A 19,177-nucleotide genomic window follows, 5' to 3' on the forward strand; every position below is an offset into this window, starting at 1 on the left:
TATGCTCCCACAGAAATGTAGTTTTGTTTATTTTTATTGCTCTGTAGTATTTCTTTGTATGAGCAGACCACAGTTGATTATACTTTTAATGGATATATGGGTTTCATTTATTGGGAATGATGTTATGAGCATACTTCTATTATGTTGAACCATGTGAAATTGCTGATACTCAAAAATTTTAAAAATGAAAGTTTCATATGGTTGAATTTAATAATGCTTTTTGTTTTGCATATGCTTGCATTTCTGTTAGGTAAGTATACCTTGAAGTGGAATTGCTGGGTCATAGGATAAGCATTATGTTTAGCTTTGTGGATAATGCCAAAGTGTTCCAGTTTCCACTCCCACAGTTGAATTGATTACTTCCTCTATAACACTTGGCATGTCTTTCATTTTTAGCTTTTTTAGTGATTGTGTAACGATACCTCATTATGGTTTTAATTTGTATCCGTCTAATGATTAGTGGATATAAGCACCTTATCATATGTTTATTGGCTATTTGAATGTCCTTTTTAAAATTCCTTTTCATTTTCTAATATGTATCTAGTTTCCTTTTCCATGTGTAAGTCTATTCATCTAGAATGTGTTTTCATGTTTGAGGTACAGAACTAAATTTTTCCCCAGATGTTCCAATATTGTTTGTGAATAATCTGTCTTTTCTGTAGAGATTTGAAATATCCACAATCAACATACACTGATTTCCTGTGTATATTTTTCTCCTTCTCTTGTCTTTGAAACCAATAAAAAAATTTTCTTAGAGTATTTGAAAACCTGATAAAACTTAATATTCTCCCAGAAAAATGTGCGCACATTTTTTTCAGACAGTTTCACAAGATTTGCAGAACCTATGAAACTCATTCATATATCCCAGATCAAATCTCTCTCCCTACTTTTTGATTACTTCAAAGAATTCACTTCATTTGAGGAAGCCACAAATAATCCCATTTTTGCAGTCTGGTTCCTTTATAAAACTATGTATACTCATATCATTGTAAGTGCTGATATAGCTTGGGTGTTTATTTTTAAAGGAATCATCTATGTTCTTACAAAATTAAGTGTACTTCAGGAAATAATAGGCATTTAGTTAATCTTTTATTTAAGGTTGGTTATTGTTTTTTAGATAAGCAAAATGAGGCTTAGAGGCTTATATCACTTGCCAAAGTTTCTTTTTTTTGGGAGACAGAGTCTCTGTTGTCCTGAGTAGAGTGCCATGGCATCAGCCTAGGTCACAGCAACCTCAAACTCCTGGGCTCAAGTGATCCTCCTGCCTCAGCCTCCCAAGTAGCTTGGACTACAGGCATGTGCCACCACACCTGGCTAATTTTTCTATTTTTAGTAGAGACGGGATCTTACTCTTGCTCAGGTTTGCTCAGTCTGGTCTCAAACTCCTGAGCTCAAGTGATCCTGCCACCTCGGCCTCCCAGAGTGCTAGGATTATAGGTGTGAGCCACCGTGCCCAGCCACTTGCCAAATTTTCATACATCCAATTATGGCCTTAGCTATGGTTCTGCCCCATCCATGCTTCTCAATTTCTAAGTTCCATGTAGTCAGTCTTCTTCATTATGCTGAATTACCTCCTTTACATGATACCTCATATACAAAAGATTGAGTACTAATCTAGTGATTCTAAAAATTAAAAGAATTTAATAAGTATCTGATTGCAGATGGTGCTGAGTTCTAAGTCTTGTACTGAGAGCTTTCTGCGTGTCCAGTCTTCAGTCTGTAGCTTGAGTGAGAACAGTAAGCCCTAGAATGTGGCTTTAGCTTCCCTGCTTGAAGCTGTAGCACACAGGACATGAGGGACTATTGATGAATTTACAGATTAAGATTCCAGTAAGAAGAGTCTTACTAAAAGACTTGTTAAAAATATGTCCTGTATTGTGACAAATTTGTAATAACTATAATAATTTGCATTCCTGTGATGATCTATAACCTGCAAAACATCCTTAAATGTATTATCTTTTTCTCTGTTCAACCTGCCCGTGAGGCAGATTTTATCTAATTTTTTTCAGGTGAGAATATCTGAACTGTTGTTTTTTGTTTTTTACCCAGACCTTTTCTGCTCATGAACTGCTTTTTTTTTTTTTTTTTTTTTTTTTTTTTTGAGACAGAGTCTCGCTCTATTGCGCCTGGTAGAGTACAGTGGTGTCATCATAGCTCACTGCAACCTCGAACTCCTGGGCTCAAGCAGTCCTCCTACCTCAGCCTCCTGAATAGCTGAGACTACAGGCTCACACCTTGACGCCTGGCTAATTTTTCTATTTTTAGTAGAGATGGGGTCTCACTCTTGCTCTCGCTGGTCTCTTGAGCCTCCTGCCTCACCCTCCCAGAGTATAGGAGTGTTAGGAAGATTACAGGCATGAGCCACTGCCCTGCCTGGCATGAACTTCTTAAGGTGACTTGCCCCAAGGTCATTTTAGCCAGGAAGTGTCAGAGCTGGGACTCAGTCCATTTAACCCCTGATCTGTTAGTTTTGCTAGAAATATGCTTCTTTTATATAGCCGATTTTTAAACTGAGTAGATACTTAGCCTCTCTGTAAGAAAAGAAAAACTTATCTTTGGTTCTTTCTCTTTATGTACTTGATGTTTTGAGATGTTAAGTGGTTTTATCTGACAGAAAAGCTGGGTGGTTGAAGGTAGTTGGTATTCTGCATTTTAGGATAAGATAGCTCTTGCTCTATTCTGAGAGTGTAGTTCAGAATTTTTGTTGGGATGTTAAATGATGGAGGACTATAGAAAGAATTTGTTTTATATATTAAAATATTGTTATGGAGAACTTGGACAGCTTTTCTTACGTAGAACTCTTTGTTGACTAAATTAGATTTTATCTACGTAATATGTTTCAGAAGTTAAAAAAATATGTACTTTAGTTATTCACCTGTAGGATTGTTTATGTTTTATATAGTTGAATACATGGATAGATTACGTTTGCTAATGACACAACTCCTTCAGTGAGAATACTTTCTATAGGGCTCCTTATTATTCTTTGTACTTAAAATGAATTTATAAGATAGGCTCTTAGAAGTTAGATTGTTATCACATGAGAGGTAACCTATTGATAAAGATAATGACTGTTGAAATGCACAAACACAACACACTCAGAATTTAGGGGAAATAGCAGTAATAAATAAAACTTGGCAGTAGTAATTTTTAAAACCATGGACAATAAAGTTTATTGTTCTCATAAATTTTTTTAGTCAGAAGGATGTTTATTACATACAACAATTAGAAACAGTCTAAATAAATTTTGCGATATTAAGACAGTGGAATGCTTTACAACTGTAGAAATTATTTAGTTGAACATTTAGTGATATAGACTTTTATGTATCATCCCAAGCATTTATTAAGCATTTCCATAGGTATTTATTCCCAGTATTTCATTCTGAAATGCTGTAAAGTAGACTAGATTAGTCTTGTGAAACATGAGGAAATTGAAACTCTTAGGAAAACTTACAAAGTTAAGGGGTCTTGCCTGAGATCTGCAGAGGTAGTTTAACCAGGGCAATACAAGGGTCCAGACTCAGCTACCAGTGCTCTTTCTACTTGCTACGAAGTAGTAGTATTATTTCTTTAGGTTTGTTTTTATAATTGATTTTGCTTGTACCCCTTTTAAAGTGTCAAATACCAGAGTCACCTTTTAATTTTTAGCTTTTCAGTATCTTATGATTAGTGATTGGTGCAATTATGAAAACTGTAGTTCCTTGCCTTTAGCTAGGAAATATCTATGAATAAAACAGATATATTTTGTTTACAAATGTACTTACCTTCCAAATTCCAAAGGTAAGTAAATACAAATCTTAACAAGTTAAATTATATTTAAACCCATTGAGTAGCATTAAAAATTATACAGTGAATTAGTCCATGTAAGCATTCCTCTTCCCTGTATTTGATGATTTGTCAGTTGAGATTTGTAAATAACTTTTCATAAATGTGGGTGCTTTTTTTAATAAATTAATTTTATTATTTGGCATAGAGTAAACAATTTGCCAGTGTTTTTCTGTAAATATGTGTTGAGGGAATTAATCATAACACCAGTTTGAATCATACTTCCATCTTTTATTTGGAAGGTCAAAAAAGTTTCTGATGGTAAAAATTGAAGGCGACAAAAATGAATTGTCCAAGTAAAAATTGAATAGGCAGATTAAGATTTACTACTGGCTAATATGTTTAAATATCCACTGTAGTCACTTAGCTACCAGAACTACTGTTAAAAATTCCTTGAGGTTATTTGGCTTTTAGGATTAGAAAAAAGAACAGAAATAGCTAGAGAAACCTGATCCTGTGGGCAGGTTTCTAGATAGAACTAGTATGCCTTATGGACAGCTCTAACCTGTATAAATGCAAACACTGCTGGAAGTTTTTCTTTAATTGTGTTAAACTGGCTTAGGTTCTACTAAATAATTTTTTTTTTTTTTAAAAGACATGGAGTCTTGCTCCGTCACGCATACTGGAGCCCAGGCTGGAGTGGAGTGGCACGATCATAGCTCACTGCAGCCTCAAATTCCTGGGTTCAAGTGATCCTTCCCCTTCAGCCTCCTGAGTAGCTGGAGACTGTCCACTATGCCCAGCTAATTTTTAATTTTTTTTTCCCTCCCAGAGACAAGATCTCTCTCTATTGCCCTGGCTGGACTCAAGCAATCCACCTGCCTTGGCTTCCCAAAGTGCTGGGATTACAGGTGTCAGCCATTGCGTCCTGGCCTTAATTTTTTTTTTTTTTTTTTGAGACAGAGTCTCACTCTGTTGCCCGGGCTAGAGTGAGTGCCGTGGCATTAGCCTAGCTCACAGCAACCTCAAACTCCTGGGCTTAATTGATCCTACTGCCTCAGCCTCCCAAGTAGCTGGGACTACAGGCATACGCCACCATGCCCAGCCTTTTTTCTATGTATATTTTTAGTTAGCTAGATAATTTCTTTCTATTTTTAGTAGAGACGGGGTCTCGCTCTTGCTCAGGCTGGTCTCGAACTCCTGACCTCGAGCTATCCTCCCGCCTCAGCCTGCCAGATTGCTAGGATTACAGGCGTGAGCCACCACGCCCGGCCTGGCCTTAATTTTTAATTTAAGCATCTTTATATGGGAAACCCATAATACCCCTGAGAAGGTTGGGCTAAGTCATTTGCATGTCACTCTGAATTGATTCAGTTCTTTTGAGGAGTTCAGGGTGACAATTACAAGGGACTCAGATGCCTGGAGAAAGGTCCCACTAGAAGACATGAGAGCTATATCCTGGAAGGGTAGGACGAGAAATGTCTGATGTGTAAACATTAATTTATTGCAATTATTTCAAGATTAATTGATTCTATATTAATTTGCCAGTGTCCCTGTTATTTGTTAACTTTATATTGATGCCACTCATGTTTTTATCCTTTCATTTATTTTTATAGAGAAGATGGAGAATTTTCATGAAGAACATGAAAAGAATAGTCACCACATTCACAAAAATGCTGAAGACAGTACTAAGAAACCCAGTGCAGAAACTACAGCGGCTTCTGGATGTAAAGCTGATGAAATCAAGGAAACAAATGACACTTGGAACTCCCAGTTTGGGAAAAGGTCTGAATCTCCATCAGAAACATCTCCAGTCAAGGGATCTGTCAGAACTGGTTTGTATGAATGGGACAATGATTTCGAAGATATCAGATCAGAAGATTGTATTTTAAGTTTGGATAGCGATTCCCTTTTGGAGATGAAGGATGAGGATTTAAAAAATCGATTGGAAAATCTAAATGAAGCCATTGACGAAGACATTGTGCAAAGTGTTCTTAGGCCAAGCAACTGTAGGACGTACTGTAGGGCCAATAAAGCAAAACCCTCACAAGGAGCATCAAATTTTGATAAGCTAATGGATGGCACCAGTCAGGCCTTAGCCAAAGCAAACAGTGAATCAAGTAAAGATGGCCTGAATCAGGCAAAGAAAGGTGGTGTAAGTTGTGGGACCAGTTTTAGAGGGACTGTTGGACGGACTAGAGATTACACTGTTTTACATCCATCTTGCTTGTCAGTTTGTAATGTTACCATACAGGATACTATGGAACGCAGCATGGATGAGTTCACTGCAGCCACTCCTGCAGATTTGGGAGAAGCTGGTCGTCTCAGAAAAAAGGCAGATATTGCAACTTCTAAGACCACTACTAGATTTCGACCTAGTAATACTAAATCCAAAAAGGATGTTAAACTTGAATTTTTTGGTTTTGAAGATCATGATGAGACAGGAGGTGATGAAGGAGGTTCTGGAAGTTCTAATTACAAAATTAAATATTTTGGCTTTGATGATCTCAGTGAAAGTGAAGATGATGAAGATGATGACTGTCAAGTGGAAAGAAAGACAAGCAAAAAAAGAACTAAAACAGCTCCGTCACCCTCCTTGCAGCCTCCCCCAGAAAGCAATGATAATTCCCAGGACAGTCAGTCTAGTACTAATAATGCAGGTAAGAATTTTTAGAAAATTATAATAAGTACAGTAATCTCCCTTATCTGCAGTTTTTCTTTCCACAGTTTCAGTTACCCCTAGTCAACTGCAGTCTGAAAATGGGTGAATACAATACAATAAGATATTGACAGAGACCACACTCTGCATAAATTTTATTATGGTATATTGTTATAATTGTTATATTTTATTCTTAGTTATTGTTGTTAATCTCTTACTGTGCCTAATTTATAAATTAAACTTTATCATAGACATGTATATATAGGAAAAAATGTACTCTATACTTCTGTGTACTGTCTGTGGTTTCAGTCATCCACTAGGAGTCTTAGAATGTGTCCCCTGAGAATAAAGAGGGGGACCTTACTGTAAATGTGTTTTTCAGGCTCAGATCAACAGCTATTTAGTATCTTCCTAGATACTAATTTTAGCTTGCTATATTTAGTTTTAATAAAGTACCTGTTTAGAACCACAAATTACCTTATTCAAAGGTACATCATTTTAGATGTTAATGATCAAGTTTCAAGTTGTATGGGACCAGTTTATAGATTGGAAAGTCTTTATATTTGTGTTTTAATTCAGCCATTAGCACTTGAGAATTTTAAAGTATATGTGGGGCAGGGATACCAAACATCTTGATATTTGAAAATCCAAATGCTGAGGAGACATAAGGATAGTTTTGGACATTCAGAACTGTACTGATAACAGATGGTTGTAATGAAGGAAATACCAGATGATTAAAATTAATAAAAACCTTTTGTAGTTGGTTTAAAACCAATAAACATTTAAAACATTGTTAAATCCTCTCACGTTGGTTTAATAAAATTGAACAGTGCTAGGTAAGTATTTCACTCTTAACCGTGAAAATTTAATTTGTCTCAAGATAGTAGACCCAGTAATGACTAGAGGTCCTCAAAGAGTTCAGTCGTCACTATGAGAGACAAACAAAAGAAACAGGTTAGCACTGCTGTAATTAAGTCATTACCTGACAAGGGCTTTGTGAAGTAGATGGACTGTCTAGTGAGGAAGAATACGTGAAAGCCTCTGGATACAGGGTTTCGTAACCAAATATAGTTTTTCTGGATCAGTTTACATGTTAAATAAAGCTTTTGTCCTGGTAGGGTCATAGAAAAAGTGTCGTTATGGTGAATTAGAATTATAACAGTATTCTTAAATATAGATTCTTTTGTAGAGTACAAATCATGCCTGAGACTACCTACCATTTTCCATATTTGGCCTAAAAATAGCCTTGTTACATTAGAATCATTAGAATGATTCTTATCTTCAAAACTAGAATTATATAGGAGTAGCCCTTAGGAGTTTAGGGGCTTAACCCCTACTCCCTGCTGCCAAAACAAAAACAAAAAAGAGTATTGTCAGTATTCATACAGTGTCATCTTGAATCCTTTCTGAAGAATGGAAGTTTGCAGCACCCTTATTAGTCACTTGAGATCTCACTGGGCAGAAAGCTTTGTAGTTGCTTTCTTAGGAGGATGATAAGTAACATTGTACAATAACTGAGCTCTTGTCCTGCTGTAGTTTACTTGGTTGTTACACTAACCTGGATAGCAAGTTATCTTAATCTGCACTTGAAAATCTGTGGCTGAAATTTGCATCTTGGAGTAATGAAACCTTTTAAACTTTAAAATGTGAAATTCGGTTCCCTTTCAGAAACTTGAAGTAGACACTAAATAACATTTGACTATTAGAGACCAATTTAGTTGATATACCCAAAGTTGGAATTTGAATCTGTAAATAACGTGTGAAATATCACACATGTGAAACAGCAAGTATTTTTAAGGCTTGGGATAGAGAAAAGTCTTCCTATTTTTCTTTTTTTGTTTAGGTTAGGAAAAAAATATTTTTAACCATTTAAGAAGAAATCTAATTCTTTGGTTAGTTTGTATGAAGACCCACAAATCACTGAACTGTGTTTTATTAGGCCATTTTATATCTTTTGCCAAGGATAACTATCCTTTTTTTTGTTTTGTTATGTGGCCTTGGTAATAAATGCAAACAAGCATTTTTTTTTTTGGAGATGGTCTCCCTCTATCGCTCTGGCTACAGTGCAGTGGTGTCATCATAGTTCACTGCAACCTCAAACTCCTGGGCTCAAGCCATCCTTCTGCCTCACCCTCCCTAGTAGCTGGGACTACAGGTGGGCACCAACACATTGGCTAATTTTTCTATTTTTAATAGAGATGGGGTCCTGTTTTTGCTTAAGCTGGTCTCCAACTCCTGAGCTCAAGTGATCCTCCTGTCTTGGCCTCCCAGAGTGGTAGGATGACAGGCGTGAGCCACTGCACCTGGCCAAGCAAGCATTCTTTGAAGGCCAAAAAAATTCAGTGGATTTAAAGTCCAGAAAAATATTAAAGGTAGATACCACCTGATGTTTTGTGTGTGTGTGTGTGTGTGTGTGTGTGTGTGTAAACTAGACTATACAAGTGTCATTATCCACAGATTTCCAGCAGTTATATGACCTATGAATTAAGAACATTATTTTGGAAAAGATTTTGTCATTTACACAAAATAAGACTATTGCGCATACACAGCAACCAGGTTTCTCTCAGGGGGAGGGACAAGCAGGGAGTAAGAAAGGGAGAATGAAACAGTGTTTTGGGGAGTATTTTGTCAACTCTGTGGTGCTTTTATTCCTTCATTCTTTTCTCCCCAGAATATGTCAAAAAAAAAGCTTCATAGGTTATCTAGTAGATAATTTGGAATATTAGTAAGCTAGCTAGTTTTGATTACCATTTCAGAAAACTTGGATTTTACAGAGGACTTGCCTGGTGTGCCTGAAAGTGTGAAGAAGCCCGTAAATAAACAAGGAGATAAATCAAAGGAAAATACCAGAAAGATTTTTAGTGGCCCCAAACGGGTAAGTAAAGTACTACCAGTGGTTTTTATTATTGGAGGGCTCAACTGTTAACTTTTTATTTGAAAGTTACCAGTAAGCATCGTAGCAAATGTCTTTCAAAGGATATTTGTAAGTCATTTTTTCAAACATTATAACCATTTTTTAAAATTTGTGGTAAAATATACATTATATTTATTATTTTAATCATTCTCAAGTGTGCAAGTCAGTAGCACTAAATACTTTCACAGTGTTTTGTAACCATCACCGTTATCTATACCCAAAACCTTTTCATCATCCCCAACAAAAACTCTGTACTCACTAACTAATAAATCCCTTCTCTCCTTCCCTCACCTCTAGTAAACACTATTCTACTTTCTGTTTCTATGCATGTACCTATTTTAAGTACCTTATATAAATAGAGTCATATGTTCTTCTGTGTCTGGCTTATTTCTCTAAGATAATGTTTCCAAGGCTTATCCATATTTCATTGCTTTTTATGGCTGAATAATATTCCATTGTGTGATACACACACGTACATATACATACACATTTACCACATTTTGTTCATCTATTGATGGATGCTTAGATTTTTTTTTTCTCCTTCTGGCTATTGTGAATACCGCTGCTATGAACATTGGTGTATAAATATATTTGTGTCTCTGCTTTTGATTCTTTTGGATATATACCTAGGAATGGATTTCCTGGGTCATATGATAGGTCTAGAACTGTTTGAGGAACTGCCAAACTGTTTTGCACAGTGACTGTACCATATTGCATTCCTACTAGCAATGCACAAGGGCTCCAGTTTTTCCATTTTCTCGCCAATATTTTCTGTTTTTTTGATAATAGCTATCCTAATGCACGTGAAGTGGTATCTCATTGTGGTTTGATTTCCATTTGCCAATGATTAATGATATTGAGCATATTTTCATGTGCTTATTGGCTATTGTATATTATCTTTGGAGAAATGTCTGTTTAAATATTTTGCTCATTTTTGAATTGGGTCTCTCTTTTTTGTTGTTGCTTGTTGAGTTGTAGGAGTTGTTTGTATATTCTGGATGTAATTCCTTATTAGTTATATGATTTGCAAATATTTTCTCACATTTTGTTAGTTGTCTTTTCACTTTCTTTCTTTCTTTCTTCTTTTTTTTTTTTGAGACAGGGTCTCGCTCTGTCACCCTGGCTAAAGTGTAGTGGTGTCATTGTAGTTCACTGCAACCTCAGACTTCTGGGCTCAAGCGGTCCACCTACCTCAGCCTCCTGAGTAGCTGGGACTACAGGCACATGCCATCACACCTGGCTAATTTTTCTATTTTTTGTAGTGACAAGGTCTCACTGTCTTGCTCAGGCTAGTCTCAAGTTCCTGGCCTCAAGTGATCCTTCTGCCTCAGCTTCTCAAAGTGCTAAGATTATGGGAGTGAGCCACTGTTCCCAGACTCACTTTCTTGATACTGTCCTTTGATGCAAAAAAGTTTATATTTAGGTATTTGATCTGTTTTGAGTTAATTTTTGTATATGGTGTAAGGTTAGGGTCCAGTTTCATTCTTATGCATTAATATGTCCAGCATTTAATACGGTCCAGCACACATATTGGGAATAATTTGCTTGATGTTACCTTTTTTAAAAAAATTAATTCTTTTATTTAAATAGCTTATTACATTGTTTTGTTATTGAAAGTTACAATTAGAGGTTATCAGTACATTTTATTCTTGTAAATTGAATTACTTTTAAGTAACTAAAGACTGAGTCCACCTATTCTTTCTGTTCTTAATTTTTTTTCTCCTTTTACCTATGTGAAGAGTCCTTTGGTGATCTTTTCAAAGTGGTTGTGCTGTACTGTTGCACTCCCAGGTGCTTGAGTGAGGCTTTTAGTGTCTATAAAATTGTGTATGACATGTGTTAATTTTCAGAGCATTATCTATCAACTTTCTTTGTAAAATAATAAACCCATTGCATGTTAATATTATGTTTTTATGCAAAATTAATTCAAAACAAAAAAATTAGAAGAGTAGCATTGTTTTACCTTTTTTGGGGGCAAATCTCTTTGAAAGCTGACTTAAAAGGCATCTGGGCCAGCATGGTGGCCTGTCCCTGTAATTCTAGTACTCTGGGAGGTCCAGCTGGGAGGATCGTTTGATGTCAGGAGTTTGAGACCAGCCTAAGCAAGAGCGAGACCCCGTTTCTGCAAAAAATAGAAAAATTAGCCAGACATGGTGGTGCACGCCTGTGGTCCCGGCTACTTGGGAGACTATGGCAGGAGGATCACTGAGCCCGGGAGTTTAAAGTTGCAGTGAGCTATGATGATGCTGGGGTGACAGAGTGAGACTCTGTCTCAGAAAAAAAAAAAAGACACCTGGATTCTCATATCTTCTGTATTCAATATGTATTGTATGAAGAAAATCAGACCTCACAGATATTTTATTTTATTATTATTTTTTTCTTGCCCTGAAGTCTGAATTGACTGACAGATATTTTAAATACTTGTATTTTAAATAGCCTTTTCTGGTAATTCTGGTTATTCTTCTTTGATAGTACTCCAAAATTCAGCAAGTGGGAGTTTCTTAAAGATCAGTTACAATTTGTAATCTAAAACCATGCTAGTGAACCTTTCTTACTGTTACATTAAAATCTGTTACTCTGTCCTGCATTTTGAATGGGTATTTTACCCATGCATGCTTTCTGATACTATACTTTGGTCATTTGGAAAATACTGGTTCCGCTGAGTTATGCAGATCTGTCAAATGATGACTTATTTCATTATCCAGTATCAAAAAATCACACTAATATCACTGTCAAACTCATTAGAGAAGTTTGTAAGTGTTGGGAAACTATCTAGTTCACAGTGGTAGGTAGAAACCTTTTAAAATTTTAGATTTTACTTGAAAGTTCAAAGTTTTTCATTGGAAGCAAGTACTTCAAGGAAAACAGCTGGTAAAGCGACAGACCTGTTTTGTTCGTTTTTGAGAAAATGTCTGCCAAATACCCAAGTCTGAATATGCATAGTTTGTCAATCTTTCAAGTAAAGAATGATGTTCCAGAAAAAAGTGGCTAGTTTAGCTTGTAACTCAAGCAGTGGTGTTTTTTTCCCCCTTGATATAATCACCATATTTTATATGCAACAGAAGTGTTTTATGCATACTTGTATTTAAGGCATAGAGATTTAATAAAATTAACAGTTTTTATTCCTTCATCATGGGGTTTAAGTGAAATTGGCATTTCGTTTTTTAATTGGCATAGTATGTGGCAGTGAAGGAAGGATATGACTGCTAGTATAGTTCGGAGGCCTTGCCTTGATTCATGCTAAGGTACTAATAGTTTTACCCACCGTTACTTTTGTACCATCCATATAAATGTCAACAGTGAAAAAAGGAAGTAACATTTTATTGTATTTGTGGAATTAGTTTTGACTTATAGACATACAGTTTATAGACTTACAGACTTATAGTTTTGACTTATAAACAAAGGGTTTTTTGAATCCCTAGGGGTCAATGAACCACACTTTGAGAACTGCTGATTTATAGCATTCTACTCTTATTCTACCCCCCCCAACATTTTATTATGAAAAGTTGAACTACATAGAAAATGTGAAAGAGCAGTACAATGAATACCCCATATCTCTCTGCCTACATTGATTTCCAGTTAACATTTTGTCATAATTGCACATACATGGTCCCCTCCCTCCCCCTCTCTATATAACATATACTTTATAATACATAAGTGTATACTTATTAAAAATATATGCTTTCTTATTTGAGAGTAAGCTGTAGTAAGTTGCATGCATTTCTTAAGAAAGAAGATATGAGACATTCTCATACCTAACTGGTTATATGATTACAACACTTAAGAAAATTAATAGCAATTCTTTGATATAATCTGATATCCTGTTTATGCTCAGTTTTTCCGCAATTGTCTTCAAAATGTCTTCTAGTGTGTTTTTTCCAAACCGTAATCATTAGTTGTTATGTCTCTTTTAGTTTTGAACAGTCCCCTCATTTTTTTTTTTTTTTTTTTGAAACAGAGTCTCACTCTGTTGCCCGGGCTAGAGTGAGTGCCGTGGCGTCAGCCCAGCTCACAGCAACCTCAAACTCCTGGGCTTAAGCGATCCTACTGCCTCAGCCTCCCAAGTAGCCGGGACTACAGGCATGCACCACCATGCCCGGCCAATCTCCCCTATATATATATATTTTAGTTGGCCAGATAATTTCTTTCTATTTTTTTTTTTTTTTTTTTTTTTAGTAGAGATGGGGTTTCGCTCTTGCTGAGGCTGGTCTCAAACTCCTGACCTTGAGCAATCCACCCACCTCGGCCTCCCAGAGTGCTAGGATTACAGGTGTGAGCCACCGTGCCCGGCCAGTCCCCTCATTTTTAAAAAATTCCCTTTGGCAGTGATTTTTTTAAGAGCTCAGGATATTTGTTTTATAGAATGTTCTACATTCAGAATTTATCTGATTGTTTCCTCGTGATGTCATTTAACTTGTTTCTCTACTATATTATAGTAGTATAGTGTCAGAAGCCTGATCAGATTTAGGCTGAACATTTTTTGGCAAGAATACTTAAGTGGTGATATTGTGTATGTTGCTTTATATCAGAAGCTAGGTAATACCTGGTTATCCCACTCTTAATATTATTTGTCCACCTAATAAAGTTGTAATCACCAGCTCTCACCAAAATAAAGGTACATTGTTCCTTTTATAATTTAATTAGTGAATAAGCTTCAGGGTGCTAGTCTGGTACCATGCAAATGTCCTATTCCCCATTACTGTCTCACCTCATCATTGTTGAGCTTTGCTTACATCCTATACACTGAGAGTTGTGGAATGGTGGGTTTTCTGATTGTTATTTCTTCCACATTTAATGGCTGGAATTCTGTAAAGAGGAGCCTTCATCCTTCCCCTCCCTCCCTCCCTCCCTCCCTCCCTCCCTTCCTCTTCCTCCTCCTTCTCCTCCTCCTCCTCCTCTTTCTCCTCTTTTCTTTTTTCGCCCTCCCTTGTCACTATAGAATCAGTAATTTCTACTTATTGCCTAACATTAAATTATGCCAAGTGAAATAAGCCAGACAGAATATTACTTTGTGATCTCACTTGTATGTCAAATCTAAAAAAATGTTGAGAACATAGAAACAGAATAGAATGGTGGTTACCGGGTATGGGAAGGCGGGGAGGAGATAGAAGTTGGTCAAAGCGTACAAACTTGCAGTTATGCAGGATGAATAGATCTAGAGGTCTGATGTACAGCAGGACTATAGTTAATAATATCGTAATGTGTATTGAAAATTTGCTAAGAGAGTAGATTTTAGGTGCTCTTACACACAAAAAAAGGCAACTATGGAAGGTGATATATATATGAATTTGCTTACCTTTAGTAATCATTTCATTATGTGTATGTCAAAACATTACCTTTTGTACCTTAAATATACATAATAAAGAATAAGTAATTTTTACTTATTAAATGTATTACAATAGATTTTTGCTTTTTAAAAAAATGTTAAAAGTTGTTTTAGATTTGGCCAGTGTGAACCATTTCATGCGCTCTCTTGTGTACTTTTGATAAAACCTATCATCTTTGAGCATGTTCCTTGCCTTCTGTGTGATAAGATGGCTCAGGCTCATCTTGCAGTTTACCTGTTTCAGTCATGAAATCACTCATTTCTCCTGTGACGTTGGTTCTTTTTGTGGAGATGAGTGCTTAGAAACCAAATCTGAGTGCTGGATGTACTCGTTGCTTCTAGGCACTTTCATTGGACAGAGCTAAGAAATATGTTGAAAAATAAGCCATGAGTTTATATTGATTGTTTCATTTAAAATTTGACATTACAGAATTTTGTAGTTATTTTGCCTGCTTTATCATAGCATACATAAATATCAAAATTATAATACCAATATTACTATGAATAGTAAATATACTGAGTGAAGTGTAAGATTTCTTTGCAATTCTTTTTGTCCTTAGATTATAGTTCACTAAGCAGCCATAATAATGTTTCAAAGATGCTTGAAATAATTTTTCTCTTGTCTGCTTATGTTAATTTTCAGTTGAATTCACTTCTATCTATTTGTGTTCAATTTTTTAACTTAGTTTTAAACTTAATATTGGAGCCAATTCTTTGCTGCTAACATAGCTTAGAAGGCTGCAGTGTGCATGTACTTGACCTGATTATGAAGGAATCTATCTGGCCTAAAGTAAATCAGGTCATGGCAACCGAGTTGGCAGCAGACCTATTTACCGTTGATGGATGCAACATGATAATGTCAGTGGAAAATTAAGAAAATTATTGCTAGTTTATAAATCTAAGCTATGGAATTGAACTCATTTGAAAGATGTAATATGGGTTAAAGTTGTGTCTTAACATAGTAGTGCTAACATTTTATTCTCTGAAGAGACTTATACTTAAGTAAATGTCACAGATTTTTTTGATGTATGACAGATTTGGATTCATGGAAAGCTCAATTTGCCAACAAATTTTTACATAGGTTATCCCCCAAATACCAAGAGAAAAAAAGAGATGGGATAGGTAGGAAATATTCTCACAGTCATTCTAGAAACACCCTCATATAGCTGATAGGCCAGTGGAAGTATCTGGGTTTTCTGGAATTCGTTCTCGAATCTGATTAGATTTAAAGGCACCAATGACCCAGTTTCCCAGGTGGTAAGGAGGTGGCTAATGACTTGTAGTGGCAAGAGTTTTCCTCCTTCTCTATCAGGGTTTGTCAGCCTGAGCATTATTGACATTTTGGACTGAATAATTCTTGTTTGTGGAGAGTGACTCTGTACATTGCAGGATATTCCTCTGGCCTCTATCCACCAGTTGCCAGCAGCACCCGCCTCTTCCCCAGTTGTTACAACCAAAAATATCTGAAGACATTGCCTAATGTCTCCTGGGGGGTGAAATGCACCCCTTTCCTATTGATGTGTATGTGAGGGAGTGAGTGAGTGAGAGAGAGAGAGAGAGAGAGAGAGAGAGAGAGAGAGAGAGAGAGAGAGAGAGAGAGAGACTTGAGAATAAATCAGACATGATGCCCGTTACTTCTGGATACCTCAGTTTGCACTTTCTATAAAAAGAGGAGCACTTGACTATATTGCTACAGGATGCTCATCATAAACTAGGGAGTTAACATTGATGTCATCCATTGTCTAATCCAAAGATCCCACTCAGATTTCACCAGTTATCCTAGTAAGGTTCTTTATAGCAAAACAAATAAACCACACCCCCATATCTCCTAAATAAAGAGCCCATGATCCAATCCAGAATCACATGTTGCATTTAGTTGTCACAAGTTTCTACTCTCCTGCAATCTGCCATGTTATCTGTGTTTCCTAGTCTTTTCATAGCTTTGACATCTTTGAAGAGTTAAGGCCAGTTAATTTCGTGGAGTGTACCTCAGTTTGAATTTGATACTTTCTCATGATTAGATTCAGGCCACCCATTTTTTGGTGGAAATATCACAGAGGAGATGCTATGTTCTCACTGTGTCATATCAGGTGGTATACAATATCAATTTGTACTGTTGATGGTAAGTGATTACTTAGCTAAGGTGATGTCTATCAGGTTCATCAACTTTTCTCATCACACTTTCATCCACTGGTTTTAGCATTGATTCTTGCCTGAATCAGTTTTTACTGTGATGCTTGCCAACTGTGATTTCCTAACTACAGCATTCCTTTTACAGTTATTAGTATTTGGCCTTCTATCGTAAGGTAGATCTTCTTCCTCTCCATGTATTTAAGAATGTATGTATGTATTTATATATTATTCATTCCTTATGTCAGTGCAAACATGACTACTTTATCCAGTCATTTGTTACTGCTATTATATTTTTTTCCTTTTTTGAAATTTTTTACTGAGCCATATATTTCCTATTTTTTCTTTTCTTAATCTTTTTTTCTTTTTAAAAATTTTGTTGCTCTTATATATTTACATGGTAAGTCTATTCATGAATTTGATATTCAGATTTTCTTAGATTCAGTCTAAGAAGTCTAAGATTTGGTCTAGATTTGGTGAGATTTGGTAGATGTTCTTTCACACTGGCTTTTAACATCTCCCACCATTTTGGATTTCCCTGCTTACTGACACCCTAAGATGTTCCAGGCTTATCCTATACTTTCCCAGTCCTAGAATCAGCCTTTTTTCTAAGAATTCCTGTTTGTATTTAGTGGAGAATGATATTTAGAAATAAAGATCTGGTCACTAGGTATGATTATTTCTTCTGAGGTATCATTGCTGCTAGGCTGTCTTCTAGTAGACAGAGCTAGAAAACATGTAAAAATCTGCCTGTACTCTTTCACATGCACATGGGCACATACCTATTTCTTAATCATTCTATGTATATATAGAACCATGAGTTCACACTGATACTTCCAGTTCTAGCCTAATACCGTGTTTTATCCTGGCCTTCCCATTTTCCATATTTTACTTCCTTTGCTAACAGTGAGAAAGAAATCTGGTTCCCATTATCCTCCACATGTTTACTTATTGGCTCAATCCCTACATATGTAATCAATTTCCTGACCACACAGGTCATCTTTCTCATCTTAGTGCCGTGCCACTGACATAGTCTGACCAAGAGTTCCCCTTCCCTTTCCCCACCTTCTTATTAGAAAGCATTAGCTTCTAAAGCATGCTATCTGTGAGAATTTTCTTTAACACCTCATCAGGGATATAGAGAAGGGTTGTTTATATATATCAGGATCGAGGGCTGGCTGCAGGAATACATACAGCAGAAAGAAGAGGAGGGTGAAGAAAACTTCTGGTAAGAACAAAGTTGAAGTGATGACTCAGAAAAGTTGTCACTTGCTAGTGAGAAAAGTAAAGATAGAATTTGGTTGGAACATATGTGGATTTAAGTACTGTCATTTCTAGGTAAAGTTTTACTGATCATTTGGGAATTCTAGTGCTTTTATTGTTAAAATGTCATCCTGTTTCTGATTTCTGGCTATGGTTTCCCTACATTCCATTATTTGCAGCTGGTCATGTATGTGCTGATATATTTAGATAATATCTTCTGCCTGTCCTGCTTGTGGTTTAATTTCTCCGTTTTCATTCAACTACTGCCTGTTTTTCCTGCTTATAAGGCACTCACTACCTGTATATGATCAGCCTAACTTCAGTACTTAGAAGCTTGTGTTTTACCTGGGATGTTGGCCATCTTGTTCTGCAGTTAAGACCGCTGCGGGGTCATTGATGGAACTAATCATAACGTCAGTCTCAGTTTCAATTCTCAAATATTTATACCTTTACTTTCATCATTTCCCTAGGGTTTAATGCTAGGCCCTTCTGGCATTATCTTTTTATCTGACTCGTTAAGGAACATTCTGGACTTAATTCTTTATTCCCATCTGTCCTTCAATATGACAGTGGATAATGTGCTTTTGGGCAATTGAATTAAAATGTATTTGTCAGTATAAATCATGATTACATATTTAGTTATATTAGAATGTTGTAATTACGTACACCTGTAGTTTTAAAGTTGTATGTAACTTTACAGTTTTATAGACTCATTTTTTTTGTTTCATAAAATGAGTGCATGTAGGTTGTCAGCTTAAAAGCAGAATCTTACAATTGAAGAGACTTTAAAGGACAAGTACTCCCACATCTCACCCAAGAACAAATGTTCCTTCCAACAGTATCTTCCTTTAGCAGTTAGAACCCACTCTCATGAAACAGCTTATTTTTCTGTGCAACAGTTTTACCCAGTGTTACCTTTGTTCTTTGAATGGAGATTCACTGACCATCTTGGGATCTAGTCATCAAGATGGTATTATGATATCCACCATATTCTCAAGGACTAGAAAAACCTGAGATACTAATTGATATGAAGCCTGAGAAAAGAAGAGAGACTCTAGTCATTGATCTGGTGATTAGGGAAACTGGCCAAAGTGTAAAAGTTAAAAGCCACGGCCATTCATCG

The 19,177-nt window shown here is 36.2% G+C and overlaps 1 protein-coding gene across 2 annotated transcripts in view; it reads left to right on the forward strand.

Annotated features, from left to right (window-relative positions):
- The window catches only part of WAPL (WAPL cohesin release factor), an 80,753-nt gene that overhangs the window by 18,843 nt on the left and 42,733 nt on the right, over positions 1-19,177 (forward strand). Inside the window, exons 3-4 of one of the 2 annotated variants that reach the window (XM_045569048.1) lie at positions 5,379-6,422; positions 9,178-9,296. In XM_045569048.1, the coding sequence (XP_045425004.1) occupies positions 5,379-6,422; positions 9,178-9,296 (1,163 nt within the window). The remainder of the gene's footprint in view (positions 1-5,378; positions 6,423-9,177; positions 9,297-19,177) is intronic. The other variant, XM_045569049.1, reaches the window with a different exon arrangement.

This window comes from Lemur catta, chromosome 14, assembly GCF_020740605.2.
Source record: "Lemur catta isolate mLemCat1 chromosome 14, mLemCat1.pri, whole genome shotgun sequence".
Classification (NCBI taxonomy): domain Eukaryota; kingdom Metazoa; phylum Chordata; class Mammalia; order Primates; family Lemuridae; genus Lemur; species Lemur catta.